Source organism: Oncorhynchus clarkii, chromosome 18, assembly GCF_045791955.1.
Source record: "Oncorhynchus clarkii lewisi isolate Uvic-CL-2024 chromosome 18, UVic_Ocla_1.0, whole genome shotgun sequence".
Classification (NCBI taxonomy): Eukaryota; Metazoa; Chordata; class Actinopteri; order Salmoniformes; family Salmonidae; genus Oncorhynchus; species Oncorhynchus clarkii.
The window spans coordinates 50,380,210-50,405,752 of NC_092164.1; the positions used below are offsets into that span (position 1 = coordinate 50,380,210).

General features: G+C 41.0%; 1 protein-coding gene across 1 annotated transcript; it reads left to right on the plus strand.

The window, feature by feature from the left end:
• The first annotated feature begins 261 nt into the window (after positions 1-261).
• LOC139372356 (large ribosomal subunit protein eL14-like) lies at positions 262-20,361 on the plus strand. Its single transcript, XM_071112073.1, has 6 exons — positions 262-309; positions 18,218-18,319; positions 18,626-18,720; positions 19,110-19,209; positions 20,071-20,124; positions 20,270-20,361. Exons 1-6 carry the CDS (start codon positions 262-264, stop codon positions 20,330-20,332), a joined length of 462 nt encoding a protein of 153 aa, XP_070968174.1. The 3' UTR covers positions 20,333-20,361.
• The last annotated feature ends 5,182 nt before the right edge of the window (positions 20,362-25,543 follow it).

The following is a 25,543-nucleotide window of genomic DNA, read 5'->3' on the forward strand; positions in this document are numbered from 1 at the left end:
AGATGTAACCACTCCCAGTTCGTCCTTTACCCAGCTTGACACAACGTTTGGGTTGGCAAAAAAACAGGAATCCACTCTTTCCAAAAATCTCACTCTTACCGGTCCAAAATCATCGCTGGTAGGAATCAGGGCAAACGTCAGAGGACTCTATAACACCTGTCGCAGCAGGAAGGCACACTATATCCTGGACCGTCTGAACTTCAGAACACTTACCACTGCAGACTTGCTCCATTTCGAGATCATCAAGGTTCTCAAGAGAGCATGAAGACCTATAAGTATGATTACTTGGTTTGTAATCAGGAGACGAAGGTATGTACACCTCGAACAAAGGTGTATGCTCAGGAAGCGAATCTCTGATCTTAACAGCGTCATTCTTACGCTTTTGAGTCATCGCCCTTCCGACTTCCTTACCTCCTCGCTTCACTCACTCAAGCAAAGGGTCGCCATGTCCTGATGGAATTATGGATACATTTGATGTTCTTAAAGTCATCATCACTCATCTACAGCAACGTGGAAGAATGAAAGAACAGTCTAGCTTACTACTGTACAGTCCCATTCATTTGCTCTACTAAGTTGAATGTGGCAGTGGTGGCACCTTTCTATCCCTTCCCTGCTTCTTCAGTAATCAAGGTATAGGTCTACTAGCTAGCTACATGGCCTTACTGTGTGGCTCTCACTAACTCTTTTGTGTTGTATCCACTCAATGAAAAGGCTGTGTGTGTGTACTGTTACCGCAAACTTTAAATTATATCCAACCAGGCATCCAGCCTAGGATTCTCCTCCATTGTCCATTCATTCACTCACACACACACAAATACTCAATGTGTACATTCTCATCCACCTGAACTCAACCCTGTTGATTTTGTATTGATTTGAACGTGTTCCTTATTGAGGCTGGGTTGGGTTCATTTAAGTGATAATGCCAGAGAAGCCTGTGTTTGGCAGACATATTATCTTTTCTTATTTCCCAAAGGGCCTTGTGGCGTTGGGCCAGCCTGTGAGGTGGTGGTCTTTGTGTGATTGTCTAGGCAGAGAGCCAGAGGCAGGACGAGCCTGCAGTGGAGTTGTTGTGGGTGTTGAGTAAGTGACCGTGCCAGGCTATTTCCGGGGACAGTAGAGTGCCGAGTAGATAGCAGATGAGCCGCTCTGCTCTTTCCTCGATACAGACACTGGTAGAAGACAGCCTCAGCAACGGACACAGGAACCGGTGAGGAATGGATGAGGAGGGACAACACACAGATATACAGTGGGGAGAACAAGTATTTGATACACTGCCGATGTTGCAGGTTTTCCTACTTACAAAGCATGTAGAGGTCTGTAATTTTTATCATAGGTACACTTCAACTGTGAGAGACAAAAATCCAGAAAATCACATTGTATGATTTTTAAGTAATTCATTTGCATTTTATTGCATGACATAAGTATTTGATACATCAGAAAAGCAGAACTTAATATTTGGTACAGAAACCTTTGTTTGCAATTACAGGGATCATACGTTTCCTGTAGTTCTTGACCAGGTTTGCACACACTGCAGCAGGGATTTTGGCCCACTCCTTCATACAGACCTTCTCCAGATCCTTCAGGTTTTGGGGCTGTCGCTGGGCAATATGGACGTTCAGCTCCCTCCAAAGATTTTCTATTGGGTTCAGGTCTGGAGACTGGCTAGGCCACTCCAGGACCTTGAGATGCTTCTTACGGAGCCACTCCTTAGTTGCCCTGGCTGTGTGTTTCGGTTTCGTTGTCATGCTGGAAGACCCAGCCACGACCCATCTTCAATGCTCTTACTGAGGGAAGGAGGTTGTTGGCCAAGATCTCGCGATACTTGGCCCCATCCATCCTCCCCTCAATACAGTGCAGTCGTTCTGTCCCCTTTGCAGAAAAGCATTCCCAAATAATGATGTTTCCACCTCCATGCTTCACAGTTGGGATGGTGTTCTTGGGGTTGTACTCATCCTTCTTCTTCCTCCAAACATGGCGAGTGGAGTTTAAACCAAAAAGCTCTATTTTTGTCTCATCAGACCACATGACCTGCTCCCATTCCTCCTTTGGATCATCCAGATGGTCATTGGCAAACTTCAGACGGGCCAGGACATGCGCTGGCTTGAGCAGAGGGACCTTGCGTGCGCTGCAGGATTTTAATCCATGATGGCGTAGTGTGTTACTAATGGTTTTCTTTGACACTGTGGCCCCAGCTCTCTTCAGGTCATTGACCAGGCCCTGCCGTGTAGTTCTGGGCTGATCCCTCACCTTCCTCATGATCATTGATGCCCCACAAGGTGAGATCTTGCATGGAACCCCAGACTGAGTGTGATTGATCGTCATCTTGAACTTCTTCCATTTTCTAATAATTGCGCCAACAGTTGTTGCCTTCTCACCAAGCTGCTTGCCTATTGTCCTGTAGCCCATCCCAGCCTTGTGCAGGTCTACAATTTTATCCCTGATGTCCTTACACAGCTCTCTGGTCTTGGCCATTGTGGAGAGGTTGGAGTCTGATTGAGTGTGTGGACAGGTGTCTTTTATACAGGTAACGAGTTCAGGTCTGTGAGAGCCGGAATTCTTATTGGTTGGTAGATGATCAATTACTTATGTCATGCAATAAAATGCAAATTAATTACTTAAAAATCATACAATGTGATTTTCTGGATTTTTGTTTTAGATTCCGTCTCTCACAGTTGAGGTGTACCTGTGATAAAAAATTACAGACCTCTACATGCTTTGTAAGTAGGAAAATCGGCAGTGTATCAAATACTTGTTCTCCCCACTGTATATGTAGAGACACATGGACAAGGTACAGTACTGTACTATAATAAGCAGGTTTAACATCCCCTCCCCAAACACAGAGAGAGAGAGAGAGAGACACACACACACACACACATTCTTTACATATTTATGCAAGGCTCTGGTGTGGACCGTAGTGTCAGAGGTACTACACCTTATACAGTATCTGTCTATATTACTCTATCTCTCTCTATCTATTGCTATGGGCCAATTATTACATTAGAAATGACAAAAAAGCTATTACATTATTGATAGTTATAACATTATGGACTAGTCAAGAGTGTTAAGATTGTTCACTCCTGGTTTAAGTAAACCTAGTCTTCAATCTTTTACATCATGTTTAACTGGCAGTATTATTCTCTCATTATTTTGACAATTTACATTCCTCTCTCTCCACTCTCCTTTCTCTCTTCTACAGTATCTCCCCTCTCCTTCATCTCTTGTCCCCAGAGGGAGTAATTGTGTTCTGGCTGATGGTAAAGGCCATCTAGACCATCTCCTTCCTCAACTTGTTCTTCCCGCTGGTGGTACCCCTGTCCACCTCCTGGCAGTGTGAGATCCATGTCTGGGCCCTTCAGATGAACATGATGGTGTATGTGGGAGGCATTGTACGGCTAGGACACAATGACACAACCTATGTATTCGCTACATTTAATTCCCTTTAGTATAAAAACAATACGCAGCATTCAACTTGATTGTTGCTATAGTTTTCAGGAGTGTATGTCCATTGTCTATGATTCAGTTTATTTTGAGAGCAAACACACTCCATTAGTGATCTAGTTTGTTATGATGTCAAAGCAGAAATGTGATGATGACACAGAATGGAGTGATGAAATCATGAGTTTGTTGTCTCTGGCAGCCCCTGAGGTACTGGCTCAGAAATCCTACAGCAATCCTGTCCAGTCCAGTTCAGTATGCATTACATTATGTTGCCAGTATTACTCATCCTTGTCAGTGATTTCGTATTATTGGAAATGGCTCCCTGGGATTGGTGTTGCTTTGAGCGTGTGCAAAACTGTCAGTGTGTGCATGGGATGAGCCATAATACAGTGACTGGCCAAGGAATAATCACTGACAGTGTCACTGTGTGTGAGATGATTACTTAGAGAGCACAAGGAATCATGGTGAGAACTTAGAGAGTACATCTGCTTTTTTTCCCATCTGTATTTCTGTACATTTCTGTAGTTTCTTTCATTGTTATTATCCTTCCCCCTTGACAAACATATAGAGGAATGGTCCACTGATGTTACCTGCATGATCAGAGGACAGGCAGACATTTCCTCATGCATGTTAACTGGCCACAGGATGTGTGCGAATACAAAGCCACATTTATAAGTGGAGATATGTCACTCTTGCTCTCACCATGAGGTCACGTTAAATTGATACTTTTGGTGAACTATTTGCACATACAGTATTTAAAGTGGGATTTGATGTTATTCAGTCAAGACTACAAATAATTTTATTTGCACCCCCTTGTTTTCCCCAATACTGTTTAAATGTCCGTCACTTTAAGAACGAGCCACTGCCATGATATGCCCACAACTTATGAGAAACAACGTGTAACTATCCCAGATCCAGTCCAGTATGTTGTAGCATTGCACAGTATTGGAAAAACAGCTGTTTGTTATTTGAAAGGAGATATACACAATCTTCTGATGTGTCCCCTACTTGAACTGGATGATTTGCCAACAATTGGATTAACATGCATTACTCCAAATAACATCAACAGAAATTGCAGGCCCACGTGTCATCAATGAATGACATAGATTACCTTCCTTGCATTTCAGTGGCTTTTGCATACTGTGAGCTGGTTACAATGATAACCATTGATATCTGTTAACTGGTTGCAATCATAGATTACCGTCATAAATTCCATCACATTCAAAAGTAAAAGTATGGTGTATGTATATAACAGTATACTTCTCACTATTGCCTCTTGTTTTTAGTGAGTTTTGAAATTCATTACATTAGTTTTATCATGTGTTAGTTACCCAGTCATTGATAGAGAGATGTATAACTGTACCACAGAATACCTATAATAACACAGACAAATGAGAGTGGACAGTGGTACCACCAGCGGGAAGAACAGGTTGAGGAAGGAGGTCAAAAATATATCTGTTATATTGTCACACACCACATAGTTGCTGTGAAATGTGTTGTTTTCCAGGGTCCGAGTAAGACAGAGAGGTAGAAGGTGTATAGCTCTAACACTATGCTCCACACCAGTTTCCTGGCCAGCATCACAGTGATGAAGATAGCCAGGTGTTAGTCTATCAGCTGGAAGTTCTGCAGAGATTAGACAACATAAACAGACTGCAGAATGTGTGTGTGTGTGTGTGTGTGTGTGTATGTATGCTCACCAGAGAGGTAGAAGCAATGGGTGTTTGTGTGCTGGTGTGTCTGTAATACTACCAATCAGAGGTGTTTTATGGCCGCTGGATGACTAAAGGGTTACCACCACATGATCCTTTAGATATAACGTACTGTGTGTGTGTGTGCACATGCATGCGTGTGTGTGTTTTTGTATTACAATCTACCAAAGATTTGGCATCACCATGAGTGAAAAGGAGTTGGCATGATGGAACAAACAGACTGGGACTCAGGCTAAGATGTGCAGCAGTGAGGACTGTGTGTGGGTGTGCCTGAGAGTGCCTGAGAGAGAGACGGTGTGAGGAAGAGCATGTTGTGGCTAGAACAGAACAGTGGGAGATATCTCTCCTCCTCCTCTGTGCCATACCTTCTCACAATAGCAAATATTGCAGACAAGGTATATAATCTCTATTTCCCCGAAGTCACAAGACTGTTTATTTGACTCAACTCTATTATGCTATTATGTTTCCTCAGGAACATGTCAAGACCTGACCCTCAGAACTTACCTTTTATAACCTCTGTTGACTCATCATGCCTTGTTCCAACAGGATGCTGTATCTATATCATGCCTTGTTCCAACAGGATGCTGTATCTATATCATGCCTTGTTCCAACAGGATGCTGAATCTACTGTTTATCATGCCTTGTTCCAACAGGATGTTGTATCTATATCATGCCTTGTTCCAACAGGATGCTGTATCTATACAAGCCCTACTGTATATCATGCCTTGTTCCAACAGGATGCTGAATCTACTGTATATCATGCCTTGTTCCAACAGGATGCTGTATCTATATCATGCCTTGTTCCAACAGGATGCTGTTTCTATACATGCCTTGTTCCAACAGGATGCTGTATCTATATCATGCCTTGTTCCAACAGGATGCTGTATCTATATCATGCCTTGTTCCAACAGGATGCTGTATCTATATCATGCCTTGTTCCAACAGGATGCTGTATCTATATCATGCCTTGTTCCAACAGGATGCTGTATCTATATCATGCCTTGTTCCAACAGGATGCTGTATCTATATCATGCCTTGTTCCAACAGGATGCTGTATTTTCTGTCATGCCTTATTGGAATCGATGTTGCCTCACACATACCTACTTATTGTATTAACAAAATTAAGGAAGTTTGTTTTTAAATTAGTAATAAATGTTATCCTGCCAACCACAATATGAAGAAGTTTAAAAAAGACATTGACTGAAATTGTACCTTTTGTAACCACCACCCAGACATTGTTATATATTTTGTGGCATTACATTCATGTAAAGAATCTGTGGCAAGTAGATTTAGGATGAATTATTATTTTATTTCTATATTTAACCTTTATTTAACTAGGCAAGTCAGTTAAGAACAAATTCTTATTTACAGTGACGGCTTACCGGGGAACAGTGTGTTAACTGCCTTGTTCAGGGGCGAACTACAGATTTTTACCTTGTCAGTTCAGGAATTCGATCCAGCACCCAACGCTCTAACCACTAAGCTACCTTCCGCCCCAAAATTATCATATTTATAATACTGATCAGTTTTAGATCATAATGAATGAGAGTACATGGACAGGGGAGGACCGGATACTAGATCAGCACTAATAATGTGAGCAGCTTGATACATATTGTCCCGGGGTCCTGGTGTCTACCCCTGCCTTAGAATCAGACATTTTATATGTTGAATTGGAAATAATTACTCCCTCTCACATGTTAACCTCTGCATGTTGTGGTGATTTGAATGTTTTGACAAGTTTACTGATTGGGACATAATAAACAACCATTATTACATAATAAAACGTGCTAAAGTTAATGTGGGTGCTGCCAGGAGACATTTTGACAACTGATAAACTACTGTAAAGGGGAATTTATTAATCGTATTCCAGTTTACTATCTTGAAACCCTAGTCACCAAACAATTCATTTCAATTTCAGTCATGGAACTTATGCTACTCCATACAAAATATATCAAATGTATTCTGTGACAGTAACATCCGCAGAGTGACTCCGAAACAGGAGGGGATTGCCAAGTCAGGGACCTGACTACTGGGAGAGACAGACTCAGATCAACATTTGTAACGAGCAGGTCGACAAAAATAACATGGCTATTGTACAGATTTATTAGTGGGTTGGGTTTACATGCACCCTTGCAACCATCCCAGTCAAATAACAATATTTACAGACTGAAACACAGGGTTGGTGAAGAACTTCCTTCAGAGAATCTGTCAGGTTTTACAATAAGTCATGTGATGTGCCTTGGCATCTGGAGCCATACTGAATGTACAGTATAAAGCATCCCTGAGGACGAGTGCTGATCTAGGATCAGGTCTTCCACTCCCACAAATATTTATTTGTATATTATCAGGTCCCCCTTATCCACATATTCTTTGTGATCTGAAAGACAAAACTGATCCTAAATAGGCATTCCTACTCTGAGATGCTTGATGCATACAGCCCAGAGCTATTGTCTATATCTGTTCTCATCATGTCAGTCTTCGGAGAGGTTGGAAGAAGTGTCACGTCACAAGACTTGTATCATATACGGATTAGTAAAACACAATCACGCCACAAAACAACCCCACATAACCCATGTACCAGAAAAGAAGACTACCATCAGTCTGTTAACAAAACAAATATTTGACACAAATAGACAATGTTTTGACATTTTATTTTGGAAAACTGTAGCTTTTCATATTAGCAGGCATGACAGGAAAGAATGTTGGCAAGCTTTATTATTTATAGATGTAGACGGTGCAACATCTTCTACAATTGAACATGTAGTGTAACTACTAGCCAATGAGGCTCCCTGAACTAATGCCTAAGCTTTAGCTCACAGGGCAAACACAATCTTGTGGTGCGCTGTAGACCTCGGTTATAACACTGTTCGGTCATATACGAACATATGTTTGGGGATATGATTGCCAAATTAAATTCAAATTTAACTGAAATGAATATGAAAAAAGTATTCAATCTGTAAACTAGGATTCTTAGGCTACGTTTACACAAGCAGCCTAATTCTGATACTTTGCCCATGTATTGGCAAAAGATAAGAATTAGGCTGCCTGTGTCAATGTAGCCTTTGTCCTTTAGTATCTAGTTAATGCAATATCTGCACAAGTAGCATTCAGAACATATTTTCCTACTATTTAAAATGTATACTGATGTGAATTCTAATGTATAAATGATGGAAGTTCACTGTTGAAAAACATAATCAGTGATTAACATTGGTACTACTCTGATGCTGTGACAACTTTTCCTGCATTGCAGAAAGCAGTTTCAGCATATCTGATTTAGCTTGGGACTTCAGTTCAGGCGGCATTTCACTTAGCGTTGAAATTATAATATAGCTAAGTAAAGCGTCACCATCATCACTACCTCCATTACTACTGACCCCATGCTCTCTGGTATTATCAGCATTCTTATGGTTCTTGCTGGTGGCTTGTTCTACTCTGTGCTGTGTCCTCTTCCTTGGTTGGGCTGGTCCACTGGTAGAGCTGGAGCTTGGTTTAGGCGTAGTGGGGCCGCCCCCAGACTGTTTCAGAGTAGATGTGGGTCTGAAGGGTCTGATGTGTGTGGTTACAGAAGGGGTAACGGTGCTGCCTGCTGCAGGGGTGAACAATGGGTTGAAACGACAGAGGTCTCTGTCTATCGACGCCTCACCACTGCCTCCAGTCTCTGCTTGTCCTCTCGCTACCAGACTCTTGGTGACATAATAGAAACCAAGTGTTTGCATTAATGGGTACACACACACACACACACGCTATACCATCTACTGCATCTTGCCATCTTGATGTAATTAAATGTATCACTAGCCACTTTAAACAATGCCACTTTAAATAATGTTTTCATACCCTACATTACTCATCTCATATGTATATACTGTACACTATACCATCTACTGCATCTTGCCTATGCCGTTCGGGCATCACTCATTCATGTATTTGTATGTACATATTCGTATTCATTCCTTTACACTTGTGTGTATAAGGTAGTTGTTGTGAAATTGTTAGGTTAGATTACTTGTTAGATATTACTGCATGGTCGGAACTAGAAGCACAAGCATTTCGCTACACTCGCATTAGCATCTGCTAACCATGTATATGTGACAAATAAATGTGATTTGACACACACACACAGACCATTACAGGATTAAGTAAACCACATTAGGCCTATTCTCTGTGACATCAACATGCTATTTTAATCAGGAAGAAACTCTCTAGTACAGGTAGGAAGAATATACAATTAAGTCACAAGTAAGGCGTCACCATCATCACTACCTAACCCTAACCTACTGACCCCATGCTCTCTGGTTTTATCAGCATTCTTAAGGTTCTTGCTGTGGGCGTGATCTACTCTGTGCTGTGTCCTCTTCCTTGGTTGGGCTGGTCCACTGGTAGAGCTGGAGCTTGGTTTAGACGTAGTGGGTCCGTCCCCAGACTGTTTCAGAGTAGATGTGGGTCTGAAGTAGGGTTGCAAATGGAGGATATATTACTGGAAAGTTCTAGAGTTTAACAGTAAACTAACAGAATTTTATGTAATTTATCACAAGATATCTAGTGGCCCTTTTGGGTGCTTTAGATTATCACAGGCGTCTGTAATTATCTCTGTCCCTCTGTGTGGCATCATCACATGTAAAATGTATTAAATAATTGAATAAGATGATTTTAAAATAAAAAAACAGAATGACAAAGCTGTAAAACATCCTAAATATAAACCATCAATTTAGTGAATATCGATGGTGTTTAATATGGGTTTCAGCATGAAATTAACTTTATATTTCTTTTTTTTTACTTGTAGTTATTTCTCTTTGTCAGTAACCGAGTTTCAATCCAACCTCTTTTTTTCGAGTAGTAGGCCTACATGTCGGATAAGTAATGTCAGGCCAGGCTTGATGGAAATTGATTTTTTTCTGTCAGTAAAATATATGATGCGAGAAATGGCGGTTGGAAACACTTTTATGCACAAATATTGACATAATAAGCATCATATCAAAGTAAACTCGGAGTCACTCGATGACAGTTTGTCGTGTGGTCCTCCCACTACGATTTGGGAAAGCATGGATTTTATTAGGCTACAGATAAATACATGATGATGAACTTCACAGGTTGTTGAAAGTGCACAGTGCATGAGCTTGATGCTCCTTTCCAATAAATATAAAGGGTCTTATTCTGGTGACGATGCATTTACAGCTGTATGACCAATAAAATCTATAATAATCCCATGTAAACTACCCACACTGTATCTACTAGTTATTGATAAAGTGCAAATGTCAAGACCACAGTAGGCACATTTGTTATTTAACGCAACCATTTTTGAGGCAAAACTATAAAGCGATGGTAGAGTTGAAAATGCAATGGAAACACATTGAATTTTACATTTTAATTTGGTAAGTGAAAATGTAAGCGAAAAATATCTTCTTTTTTTGTCATATGTGCTGTCATTGATTTTTATCACAACAAGTCAGTTTGGTGGAAACGCCACTGGTGGGAAAATGAGCATGTGTTCTTTCTGCGGATTTTAGAATATTCATATGAAAATCTGTCGTCACTTGAATGGAAACCGATTTATAGATATAATAAATGAATAATATATAAACGATGAAAGGTTTTACAAGTTATTAAAGTATAAATTACCAAAATTACATAGATTAACAAAAGAATCTACGGCATTTACCAAAATTACTGAAGATTCCGATAATTTTAGTAATTTACCGGTAGCTTTGCAACCCTAGTCTGGGGTGTCTGATGGATGTGGTTACAGGAGGGGTGAAGGTGCTGTCTGCTTCAGGGGTGGACAAGGGGGTGAAACGACAGGGGAATCTGTCCATCGACCCCTCACCACTTCCTCCAGTCTCTCCTTGTCCTCTCGCGACGGCTAACAGAACCTTGGTGACATAATAAAAAAAACAAGTGTTTGCATTAATGATCACACACACAAAAACTGTACGCTGACCATTACAGGATTAAGTCAACCACATTAGGTCTGTACTCTGACATCAGCATATTTTTTAAGCAGGAGATAACTCAAAAATACAATTAACTCACAAGTAAGGCGGCACCTTCATCACTACCTCCCATACTACTGACCCCATGCTCTCTGGTATTATCAGCATTCTTAGGGTTCTTTCTGGGGGCTTGATCTACTCTGTCCTGTGTCCTCTTCCTTGGTTGGACTGGTCCACTGGTAGAACTGGAGCTTGGTTTAGATGAAGAGAGGCCGTCCCCAGACTGTGTTAGGGTAGACATCTGTCTGAAGGGTCTGATGTGTGTGGTTACAGGAGGGGTAAAGGTGCTGTCTGCTGCAGGGGTGGACAAGGTGGCGAAATGGTGGTATCTGTCCAACGACGCATCACAACTGCCTCCAGTCTCTCCTCGCCCTCTTGCTACCAGACCCTGCATTAATGGGACACACGCACACACACACACACTGAACATCACAGGATTAAGTAAACCACATTAATAAATAGTCAGTGAAATTAGCATGCTGTTTTAAGCAGGAGAAAACTCCCTAGTATAAGTAGGAAGAATATTTTATTAAGTCACAAGAAAGTCCTCTAAATGTTCAGTGTGATTCTAATTGTGGTACTTCATTCAAACACACAGCTCACCTCTCCTCCTGGAATGTTGTGTTTTATGAAGGGGGAGAGCCAGTTCAACTCCTGTAATATCTCCGGATCTTTTAGTCCAACACTTGAATTGCCGCTCTTGATCTTTGTATTATGCGCTCTGACATAGTTTTTCCTCAACTTTTTCCACGTTGTCCTGCAAAAGCTGAAGTCCATTTCTCTTTTACCTTTATTGAGAATATGAGCTACTATAATCCAATCATTATAATTAATTATTGTATCTCTTGAACTGTAAAGATTGGGGTATTTCTTAACCTCCCTGGCAAGCTTAATCTCAAACTCAGACAAACTCATTTTCTTCTCCAACTGACTGAGGTAAAACTCTGGTAAATGCTAGAGTGATGGATGTGGATTCTTTTTCTACCTGAAGTGTGTCTATATTAGCATACCACTTATAATGAGGAAATGTATTGTGTTTGCATTCTGCAGTAAGGGGTAGGCCTATGTGGGTGTTTTACCACTTTCAGTTCCAGATTGGCAGAATCCTGGGCCTAAAGGCATTTTCAATGCAGTGTGGATAATGAAACACATCCAGACATGTCAGTCTGTGGCTGCCAGTGTCCTGTTGGTTGAACACCGCAGCTCCTCCTCCTTTACCCTGAAGTTTCTTTTCAATCAAAACCACTTTTAAGATTTCCTGGAAGAGTCCAAATCAAGCTCCCTCCTCCTACACACCCAAAGTTTGCCTGAATTCCAAGTTTCTTTCTTTCATAACTGTACATGTGACCCAGCACTTCTTTTCAGTCTTATGTTGCAAAATTTGAAATGGTGTTTTTTACATTGGATAAAAGTACAGACAGAGCAGGAATGAAAACTTAGACAGCAGTGGAAGAATGCAGTTGTTGTTTATTTATCTTGTAAATCAGGTTACTGGGTTTTAATGAATATGTTCGGTATTGTTCATAGTTAAAACATATCCCACTGTCCACAGACGTTAGTTCAACCTCTATTTTTGATTTACATTTGGTTGAGTTTTCGACTAACGTGAATTCAATTTGAAATAAAATAAAAATATCACCCTTTCATTGTATTTGGGTTGAAAGGTGGGTGAAAAAAATGGGAGATTTCCTTACATTGACTACTTTTTGCAAATCCAATCAGTTTTCCAAGTTGATTCAACATCATCACATTGAACGTTTTGGTTGAAATGATGAGGAAAGAACATCGATTCAACCAGATTTTGATTGCTCTCTCTCCTGGGAGAAATCACTCTGAAATATATTTAAAAGAAATGGCAGTGGGATCATATCAGCCGGATCAACTGCACCAATAAAGGATAAATAAACTAAATAAACAAATCCAAAATGCTTTATACCACAATCAATATTACAACAGGCTACTAGCCTACTACTGAAAAGACCCACTGAACAGGTGGGCCCATGGACTAGGCTTTTCCTCCTCACTTTATTGTGCCAGTAAACGAAAGCTGGCTGGATCTAATCCCCGAGCTGACAGGTAAAAATCTGTTGTTTTGCCCCTGAACAAGGCAGTTAACCCAATGTTCCCTAGTAGGCCGTCATTGTAAATAAGAATTAGTTCTTAACTGACTTGCCTAGTTCAATAAAGGTTACGTTCATAAAAATAAATCAATGCAGGTTGGCCTTAAAACTGGGGCTCATCTGGGATCTGAACCTGGGACATCTCACTCCCTAAGTGAGAATCCTACCCCTAGACCAGGCTTTCCTAGACTCGGTCCTGGGGCCACCCCTGGGTGCATGTTTTGTTTTTTGCCGTAGCATTATACAGCTGATTAAAATAATCAACGATTGATGATGAACTGGCTATTTGAAGAAAAAAAAAGATTTCTTCACTATTTTTTTCACTTACCATGAAAGTACCCTATGGTGCCAAGAGAGACATCCAATAGCCACTGCTAACCTAATACCAATGGAATTGATAAGGGCAAGCTCACCATGTTAAGAATTGCATGACCAGATCAACTAAAACTAGAGGTAGTTCTAAACAAGGTGAGTGGATTTGGATTGGGTCAATTCCATGTTGACTGAGATCATTAAATTCATAGACATTTGGGAAACTGTTTGTCCTCTTTCCGGTGCAGTAAAAGTGAATATTCTAGACTCAATCTCAAAAAGCATATTATCAAGCTGTGATATGTCTGACCCTAAGATGTGCCCTGCAAAGGGTTAAAATTATGCCTACAGTGACACAGTATGAGTATGAACAAATAGTAAATGAAACTATGGCCTTGTCTAGACATGATAGTCCGTGTAGTTTCTGTATTGGGATAATGCTGTTCTGATCATGAGATTCTGAACACGTCATGCACCAGGGATAGTCAAACAAAAATGTAAAAAACACATCCCTACCCTCCCAACCTTGAGAGCAAAACATTTGTGGCACCCCCTGTGACAGTGAAGACAAAAAAAATATGTTTTAAAGTTAATTCCCTGCAATTCTACACGTTTTGTCATGGTGCGGGGAGATGATTTTGCAATTTTATAACTAATTTTATGCAATTCTACTTAGTTTATCACGTATCAGGGAAGAACCAGATGCAGACAATTCACATAATTGATTAAAATGCCTTTATTAGTATGGTATGTTCAATAGAAACAAAGTTTTAAAAATCCGACGGGTTTCGGCTTACAATTTTTTTTAATAATGTTTTTTTATTTTTTTTATTGGCCAGCGGGCCTACAAAATTGGAGCCAGTTACTCATCCCTGGTCTACACCTACATGTAAATGTTTCTACCATGCCCACATTGTGTCCATATTCCCTTGTCCTGCGCTACATTAAAATGCCAGAATGGATTTTGAAAATGGTGGAACAGGCTAAATATGTTAATAGCACAACAACAATTTCATCAGTAGGCAATTACTTTAGCTAACTAGCTAGCAAGCTAGCTAGCAAAGGTAAAGGGATTGCAAACAGGTTAGCATAACTCTAGCCAACAAAACATTTGAAATAAGCTAGCTGGACAGCATTTATTAGTTTATTAGAACTCTGAGGCATGAGTCAAATTCGCTAAGCAGTGTACTTCGAATCAGTGTGCCGATGTCTGTATCACTTTATTAGAAGCACGTGATCAATGACGTTCAAAGCTTAGTTTTGTCGAACAACCGCCTGATTGGTTAAGTATTGTGCCGCCCTCAAAACAACTGGGAACTCTGAAATCTCTGACTACTAGGAACTCGGAGAAAAACAAGATCCGACTGGGAAAAATAATTTTGAACCGTCATCCAAGTCAGAATTCCAAGTTAGGAACTCTGGTCTCTTTCTTTTTTTTTCTTTTTTTTTGTTGAATTTTACCCCTTTTTCTCCACAATTTCGTGGTATCCCAAAAATTTTTAGTAGCTACTATCTTGTCTCATCGCTACAACTCCCGTACGGGCTCGGGAGAGACGAAGGTTGAAAGTCATGCGTCCTCCGATACACAACCCAACCAAGCCGCACTGCTTCTTAACACAGCGCACATCCAAGCTTATCGATCTTCAGTCTGATGCAGTGACTGGACGAGCTGGTCATGGGTGCACCTCAGCCACGCTCAAGGTCCTAAACAATATCATAACCGCCATCGATAAAAGACAATACTGTGCAGTCGTATTCATCAACCTGGCCAAGGCTTTCAACTCTGTCAATCACCACATTCTTATCAGCAGACTCAACAGCCTTGGTTTCTCAAATGACTGCCTCGCCTGGTTCACCAACTACTTCTCAGACAGAGTTCAGTGTGTCAAATCGGAGGGCCTGTTGTCTGGACCTCTGGCAGTCTCTATGGGGGTGTCACAGGGTTCAATTCTCGGACCGACTCTTTTCTCTGTATACATCAATGATGTCGCTCTTGCTGCTGGTGATTCTCTGATCCACCACTACGCAGACGACACCTCTCCTTCTATGGCCTCCACCTGCTCCTAAATGCAAGAAAAACCAAATGCATGCTCTTCAACAGATCGCTGCCCGCACCTGCCCGCCCGTCTAGCATCACTATTCTGGACAGTTCTGACTTGTGGACTTGTGAATATGTGGACAACTACAAATACCTAGGTGTCTGGTTAGACTGTAAACTCACCTTTAAGACTCACATTAAGCATCTCCAATCCAAAATTAAATCAAGAATCAGCTTCCTAATTCGCAACAAAGCATCCTTCACTCGTGCTACCAAACATACCCTCGTAAAACTGACTGTCGTACCGATCCTTGACTTCGGCAATGTCATTTACAAAATAGCCTCCAACACTATTCAGCAAATTGGATGCAGTCTATCACAGTGCCATCCGCTTTGTCACCAAAGCCCCATATAGTACCCACCACTGCGACCTGTATGTTCTCGTTGGCTGGCCCTCGCTTCATATTCGTCGCCAAACCCACTGGCTCCAGGTCATCTGTAAGTCTTTGCTAGGTAAAGTCACATCTATCACTCTAGTGTTTACTTGCTAAATTGTAATTACTTCGCCACTACGGCCTATTTAATGCCTTACCTCCCTAATCTTAACATTTGCACACACTGTATATAGACTTTTCTATTGTGTTATTGACTGTACGTTTGTTTACTCCATGTGTAACTCTGTTGTTGTTTGTGTTGCAGTGCTTTGCTTTATCTTGGCCAGGTCGCAGTTGTGAATGAGAACTTGTTCTCAACTGGCCTACCTGGTTAAATAAAGGTGAAATAAAAAAATTTTTAACTATTCAAAACAATGTCACTGATGAGGTTCTATGCATCTCTCGATGAACAAAACTTTCCAAAGATTAGGAGTCATGCTCAGAAGGTGTTTGTACTGTTTGGGTCAACCTATGTATGTGAACAGACATTTTCAGTGATGAAATATAACAAGTCAATGCACAGATCATCTCTTACTGACTCTCACCTTTTAGAAATCCTGCGAATAGCGACGTCAGAAACTATACCTGACTTCACTGCTCTTAGCAATGCCCATCAGAGACGTCTCTCCTCACACTGATTGAGATGTTTAAATTTAATTTTGAGTTGTCTCTCTTTCTTGTGTTTTTGTGCATACCCGTTAACAAGAGTTCTGTCTGTGGTGCTGAATGCACAGTGTGCTTTTCCCTATGTGCAGTTCATTGCATGTTTAAAAATGAAAATACCTACCAAAAGGAGAACATGGATGTGGTTTATTTCTGTGCATGTTAAAAAAGTAAAATAAGTAGCATATCTGGATGTGATTTACAGTAGATTTACAATATCTGTCAACACAGTCATACACATGATGTATAATCCTGTAATATGATTCTGGCCCGCGATGGCAAAAATATATCCTAATGTGGCCCTCCATGGGAAATAATTGCCCATGCATGGTCTGTGGGCGAGAGATTCCAGATTCAAATTCTGGATGAGCCCCCTTTTAAAAGAGTATGCAGTAGACTAGATATTATAGCCTCCTAATATACTCCATATAGCATGCCTACTAAATACCTTGTCATTGCCACGATGGAAAAATACGTGGAAAGTCTCTAATTAGCAATAATTTGCACAAGCCTAGTACTACTGAATAGTCAACAAAAATGTTGTGGATTTCATATAAATGTTACATGTAGAACTATCTAATCATTTACATCAGGTGTACACTTTTTTTTAAAGTACCAAACATGTTTAATCAAAGGAATCAATATAATGTAATAATGTGTATATATATATATATATATATATATAATCAATATAATGTAATATAAACGGTTTATATTTAAATCCAACACATTCCTCTGCACTAGGTGGCGTGGTGAGCATTCCGGATTGTAATATCCAACCTTGAAAAATACATCCCTCAGGTGCGCATGCGTATTTACAGAACGGAACGCGTTACTTCGTCGACCGGAAGCTTTGACGTCCTTTCTTAAGAGGACTGCCATAATGGTGAGTTGGCCATGAAGCTTGTGGATTTAGAAAATGTTATTAAATACAATTGTCCTTATTGTTAAGCTACCTCAGTTAATATGTAAATAGATAACGTATCGCTATATTACTGATGATTAAAATACTGTCAATGGATTTTGGACATTATTGAAATGTCGGGTGTTCAGTCTGCTACAACGTGGTGTACAGGCCGGTAATCAGGCTAACGTTAGTTAGCCCAACCATGACAATTGCATTGCAATGGCGAGCGCATTAGAGTGCTATATCTTATCCTCCGGCCTTTTTTTTTAAAGTTTGGTTTGTCGGTCCATTTTTGTATGTACGCTAGGTTGTGGGCTACAAGCTAGTATTCACTAGGACAGCTAACTAACCTTAACGTTAGTTAGCATGCTAATTAACGGTTAGCTAGTCTAGCGTTCACGGTTTTGTGGTTTCCCACAAGCTGTCTATAACAGCCATGTTAAAGCCAAATCACATTTGTAAAACATGTAGTCAGTTAGGACAACCCAACTAAATTCATTGGGTATAAGAAACTAGTGACCACACGCCCACTGAAGGGTTTTGTTCACGATTGTCTTAGCTTGCTAGTTAGAGCGCCAGTAAACAACCCACATTCTTTTCCTGCAGGTGTTCAAGCGCTACGTCGAGATTGGCCGCGTCGCCTACATCTCTTTCGGACCCCACGCAGGCAGCCTGGTGGCCATCGTCGATGTCATCGACCAAAACAGAGTAAGCATTGCATTGATGTCATCCTGACTTTATGCTAGAGGTCCCCAACTTTGGTTTAGGAGACCAACTGGTTGTGCAGGCTTTTATGCCAACCCTGCTACTCTACTCTTCACATGTTCAGGTACCAGTTTAGAGCCCAGCTCTAAATTGGTACCTGTATCTTGTAGTCTACTAGCATTTGTATGTCTATCCACCAACCCTTCTTCGTAGTCCTTTAATCAATTACCACATCTGTTAATTTAAGAATGGTTCAACTTGGTATCGGCATGTTTTGTTTATTTGAACTGATGGGTGTGTTTGTCTCAGGCGCTGGTGGATGGTCCCTGCACAGGGGTGAAGAGGCAGTCGATGCCTTTCAAGTGCATGCAGCTCACTGACTACGTCATCAAAGTACCACACAGGTGATTGAGAGGACACCATGTGTGTATTCACTAGGAACTAAACAGAAGCAAACTGAATGAAAGGGGGCGAGACCTACCCCTGTCCAATAGAAACCTGTTTGCAAAATATTCAGCTGTGGTTTGCACAAATAAATAAACCCAGGTCCTCATCAAGGCCTTGATTGGTGCAGTCAGTTGTATTACTGCTGGGCTGGTACAACATGCACACAGACACCTCAATGAATTGACTGTGGCAGCTGCTTTGTGTTTTCAAGTGAACTTTTTCTTATTGACTATTCTTGAGTCAGACTTACAGTAACCACACAGAATATACTATGCTACTACTGTAAAGTTGGGGCTTGCCTGTGCATACTTGGGTCCCCTGGACAATAACCCTTCCTGTGTTGCAGCGCTCGTCAGAAGTTTGTGAGACGCGCCTGGGAGAAGGCCCAAGTCACCGAGAAGTGGGCAGAAAGCAACTGGGCCAAAAAGATCGAAGCCAGACAAAAGGTACTGATATTTTGTACATTTCGATTGGCCATTAGCTGTTAGTCGAAACAGCAACTCCTCCTGGGGTCCACGTATTTCTGACAGAATGGCTCTGGGTTGGGGTCTGCTTATGGGTAGCAGTTGGTTTCTCAATGGCCGAGGTTAAACATATTTTGTCAAATGGGACACGGAAACTTCAATGGGCTTTAGATGACTCACTGCCCATACATTTGGGAACGACATCCTTGTTGTATATACTGTCAATGCCTATGTGTCCCTTCGGTCTTGCTTGGGTTGTCTTTGGGGTTTTGTTCCTAGAGTAGGTCCTGCACATCTTTAATTGATTTACAATATTTCTATACATTTGTTGACCCTTTTGGGTGTGTGGTGGAGCATCCAATACTACTTGATCACTGATTGTGGCCTAACTCATGAGAAGGTGTTTTGGCATGCTATGCTACTGGATTGTTCCTCCAACTTAAAGTTAAATACCATTCAAACTATCTTTTGGTATTTGTTTAATTAGTGCACTGTTGATAGTCACTAAATGTTTTGTGTGTCAGCATTCAAGGTTTCGACATGTAGAACTTTGAAAATACCGTGACACTTTCTGTATTTTTAAAGTTGTACATCTTATCTTCAGTGCTGACATGCCAAACATTTGGGGACTTTATCCACATTTGGACTAATTAAACAAATACCAAGAGTTTGGGTGGAATTTTCCTTTTAAGGGTGATATCCACTAAACACCAAATGGGACAAAACAGGGAGGGACCTTCTTGAATTTGTCGAATACATAAATGTCTTGATTTCCGTTGCAGAACGTTTTGCTATAGTGCTACTAATCTCTGTCCCAGTTGTATAACTGTTATGTCTCTACAGAGGGCCCAGATGTCCGACTTTGACCGCTTCAAGGTGATGAAGGCCAAAAGGATGGTGAGTGGAGAACATTTATTACATCAGATTATTACTTATGTAGAGTATTTTGGTTTGCAAATTAAATGTACATCATGGTGGAAATGAATTGAATTTTAAGAAACTTGTCACTAATGATCCATGGATTTGCTGTTTATGTCCACAGAGGAACAAGATCATCAAGCACGAGGTGAAAAAGCTGCAGAAAGAGGCAGCGAAGAAGGCATGATCTAAAATAAATCCTCTGGCTGAATTGTTCTCCTTCGTCCTCTTATATTTACTACTTCCCACCTGTCAATCACAGGACTATCTAAAAGCTGATGACACTCACATCTAACATTCTACACACTTCTGAATTCACAACGTTGCACCTCCACCCGGGTCTTCATGCCATTGTTCTGAACATCCTCCAAGCCACTCTACCCCACAGCGCAATAGTCAAATCACATTTTATTTGTCACATATGCCGCATACAACAGGTGGAAACCTTAACGTGAAACGCTTAATTACAAGACCTTAACCAACAATGCAGTTTTAATAAAATATTAACTACATTTAAATAAACTAAAATTAAAAGGTTATATACAGGGGATACCGGTATCGAGTCAATGTGCGGGAACAGACAGTAGAAGTGTAAATGCAATAGTCCGGATGGTCATTTGATTGATTGTTCAGCAGTCTTATGGCTTGGGGATAGAAGCTGTTGGAGAGCCTGTTGGGACTAGACGTGTCGCTCAGGTACCGCTTGCCGTGTGGTAGCACTGAGAACAGTGACAAGTCTGGTGGTTACCAGAGTCATTCTGAATGGGTGCCAACTACTGTTTAGTCTTAAATTATACTAGAGTGGCTCGAAATAAGATTACATTTATAAAGTAGTCAAATGTTTAGTGGGAACAACTTTGCCAGCATTATCATGTCGTACAACTTACTTACGGCATGGCAATGTCATTAGCTAGCACAGTAAGTCAAACATAGCTAGCTAGCAATGCTACCGTTAACTGGCAAAAATCCGGTGTCCCCTCGATGTTAGCTAACGTTATACTGCATCTAAAGTCAATCTGGCGATATCAAAATGGTAACAACAGGTTTTCCTTATAATTACAGTATTTGCCTCCTGTGAATGGCATTGTATTTCCAAGCCACTAATGCACTTTTGATAGTCTTCATCAGCGCTCGTTGACGGTGCATTGAGTAGAATGCTCAGATGGGTATCAGTCCAAACTAAACGTGACGAAACATGCAACCAATGAACTAAGACACTGCGACGACGAACCGTTAGAAGCAGTAGGTGGCCGTATTGTCTTTACTATAATATGGAATTACATTTGCTAAATACATCTGCTAAATTCTACACTACACACTAATCTGTGTGTTGAATCGCCACCCAGAATTTGATCTCTAATTTACCGTGGCCATCCCCTGCTGTTATCCGTTCATTGTGGTGTGTCAATGCTAAAGCAGCATCTGTCCAGTTTCAGAAGGGTGAAACGTAATATAACCTAGAATATAGAAATACCATGAAAAGAGATTGTGAATCACACACATTATGATTGTATAATCTGCATTGCAGACTTCCAGACCTTCAAACAATTACAGGTCACAGAATCACAACTGTCTGGGCTGATGAAGACTGCTTTAATTATTTACTGTAAGGAAGGGCTCACTTGAATAACACGAATGATTAACAAATCACTACTTTAGTTGGCATGAAATTATGGTCGTTTATGTACAGTGTCCTTTACTAAATCAGTTGCGAGAGTATCTGTTTAAAATGGTAACTGGCACCGTGGTATATGGTATGAGAAAGGCCGCTGCTATTCTCTTTTCATCCACTAGGTGATGGTAAAAGATTGAGAAACGTCAACAAGCTAAAATTGGGTTTGTGGTACTTTTCTAAGTGACCAACGCTGTTCACATATTCTTAGGGGTAGACTTGCCTTATTGAAAGTTTAAAGAATATTCTAGGGTTATGTTCAAGATCTTAAATGAATGCACCAGGGAGAAGTAAGTATATTGTCAGTAGCACTACCCTGCTGTGTGTGGGGCTAGATGAAGAGGGCGGGTTCTTCTGGACTACAGACGAGATGGGGGGGTGATTGTTTGAGGGTGCTTCTCTCACCATCTCTGGTCAAGGCGGGAGGGATGGGGAACCAAAAATGGAACAATCTGAGATGCTGCTAGGCTCAGGCTAATGAGGGGGGTTAGAACAGCTTCTATCTAACAGAAGATAAGAGATTGTTGGCCAATTTGACACATCCTCTAAAGATAGTGATCAGTTGGCAGTGTCTCGCTATGTGAAAGCTGCAGAACACACTTGGTTCACTCAAGGTCTTCAAATGCCCTGTTTTTTTTTATATAGAAATACACTACATGACCGAAAATATGTGGACACCTGCTCGTCGAACATCTCAACATCTGTCGGAACTAGAAGCACAAGCATTTCGCTACACTCGCAATATCTGCTAACCATCTGTATGTGACCAATAAAATTTTATTCCAAAATCATAGGCATTAATGTGGAGTTGGTCCCCCCTTTGCTGCTATAACAGCCTCTACTCCTCTGGGAAGGTTTTCCACTAGATGTTGGAACATTGCTGCAGGGACTTTATTCCATTCAGCCACAAGCACATCAGTGTTGTTGGGAACTGATGTTAGGTGATTATGCCTGGCTCGCAGTTGGTGTTCCAATTCATCCCAATGGGATACAGGTCAAGGCTACGTGCAGGCCAGTTACGTTCTTCCACACCGATCTCGACAAACCATTTCTGTATGGACCTCGCTTTGTGCAAGGGGGCATTGTCATGCTGAAGTTTGAAGCACAGAATCATCTAGAATGTTATTGTATAGTGTTAAGATTTTCCTTCACTGAAACTAAATGGCCTAACCCAAACTATGAAAAACAGCCCCATAGTCATTATTCCTCCTCCACCAAACTTTACAGTTAGCACGATGCATTCGGGCATTTAGCGTTCTCCTTGCAGCTGCCAAACCCAGATTCATCCTGCCAGATGGTGAAGCGTGATTCATTACTCCAGAAAACACATTTCCACTGCTCCAATGGAGGCAAGCTTTACACTACTCCAGCCAACGCTTGGCATTGCGCATGATGATCTTAGGCTTGTGTGCGGCGGCTTGGCCATGGAAACCCATTTCATGAAGCTCCCAGCAAACAGATCATGTGCTTCCAGAGGCAGTTTGGCACTCGGTAGTGAGTATTGCAACTGAGAACAGACAATTTTTACACGATAAGCGCTTCAGCACTCTGCGGTCCCTTTCTGTGAAATTGTGTGACCTACCACTTCGCAGCTGAGGCGTTGTTGCTCATAGACATTTACACTTCACAATAACAGCACTTACAGTTGACCGGGGCAGCTCTAGCAGGGCAGAAATTTGACAAACTGACTTGTTGGAAAGGAGGCATCCTATGATGGTGCCACGTTGAAAGTCAGAGCTCTTCAGTAATTCTACACACAATACCCCATAATGACAAAGCAAAAACAGGTTTAGAAATGTTTGCTAATTTATAATAAAACAATTAAAATAAGGACACAAGTATTCAGACCTTTTACTTAGTACTTTGTTGAACCACCTTTGACAGCGATTACAACCTCAAGTCTTCTTGGGTATGACGCTACAAGCTTCGCACACCTGTATTTGGGGAGTTTCTCCCATTCTTCTCTGCATGTCCTCTCAAGCTCTGTCAGGCCGGAAGGGGGGGGGGTGCTGCACAGCTATTTTGAGGACTCTCCAGAGATGTTCGATCAGGTTTAAGTCCATACTCTGGCTAGGTCACTCAAGGACATTCAGAGACTTGTCCTGAAGCCACTACTGCGTTGTCTTGGCTGTGTGCTTAGGGTTGTTGCCCTGTTGGAAGGTGAACCTTCGCCCCAGTCTGAGGTCCTGAGAGCTCTGGAGCAGGTTTTCACCAAGGAACTCTCTGTACTTTGCTATGTTCAATTTTGCCCCGATCCTGACTAGTCTCCCAGTCCCTGCCGCTGAGAAACATCTCCATAGCATGATTCTGCCCCCACCAGCTCTACAGACAATTCCTTTAACCTCATGGCTTGGTTTTTGCTCTGACATACACTGTCAACTGTGGAACCTTATATAGACAGCTGTGTGCATTTCCAAATCATGTCCAATCAATTTAATTTACCCCAGGTGGACTCCAATCAAGTTGTTGAAACGTCTCAAAGATGATCAATGGAAACAGGATGCACCTGTGTTCAATTTCGAGTCTCATCGCAAAGGGCCTGAATACATATGTAAATAAGGTATTTCTGTTTCTAATTTTGTGTATGTAGATTGCTGAGGGTCTTTTATTTATTTAAGCCATTTTAAAATAAGTCTGTAATGTAACAAAATGTTATGGGGGAAAACCAAATCACTTTGGATGTATTGTTGCTGTTAAATTTACACTGACGTTGATGCCATCTACAAGTCAGCGCTGAGGCATTGACTGATCAAATCAAGCTCCTCGAAGGTATTTACTCCCATTAGATCACAGCAATATCATTCCGCCACAGCTTCCCATGTTAATAGACGTATTGTAAATAGTAATTCTGTGCCTGTTAGTTTTTGCACTCTCAAGGAACCCACTTAGCGCATCTATGCTATTAATAGTTTTATATCATCGTTTTGCTACATGTGCTCATAAACATGGGTATTGTCATAGTAATCGTGTGCACATTTACCTGAATTCTACTATTAGCTCAATTTTTAATCCAACCAGGAAGCCTATTGTGGCTAGCATATCCAGTTCTGTTGACTCTTCTGTCACCATGGATACTTCGGCTGTTTTCAAATCTCGCAGAGCGGTTGGATTGTACATATGCGACTAAAGTCTAAAATTGGAATTTCTGGATGTCTAGGTGCATGACACTAGCTGAGACGTTCTGGTTATCTCAGTGGCCTGGCTGAATAGTTTGATTATGGTTAAGGACGTTGCCATTGCTGACGATGTTAGACAAAGGGGGGGGGGGGGGGGGGGGGGCTTTACGTAAAATCTCCAAAAAGTGTGAGCTGTTGGTTATAAAATTGTCTGTAAACCAAAATGTGCATATATGCACAACAGCTGCTTCGGCCGAGGCTGTTTGGTATTATTTCTGATTTATTTAAACCATTTCTGATATCTGAACTGGTTGTGTTGGGAGATCTAAATCTTGATTCAGATCAGTTTAAGAATATTTGTCTTGAGTTCAACTCTGCTCAGCTAATAACGAAACCCACTCGGATTAATGTAAAGAAAAACTAGCAAACTCCTCATTGACCTTATCCTGGCTAACCGTCTCTATAAGTATTTGGCTATTGATGTTTTTGCAAATGATTTCAGCGACCACAGCCCTGTTGCTTGCTTGCATTAGTGATAGCAAATTGAAAAACTATCATATCATTTTTAAATGTCACCCCAGGAATTTCTTCATGATCTACATTATTCTGA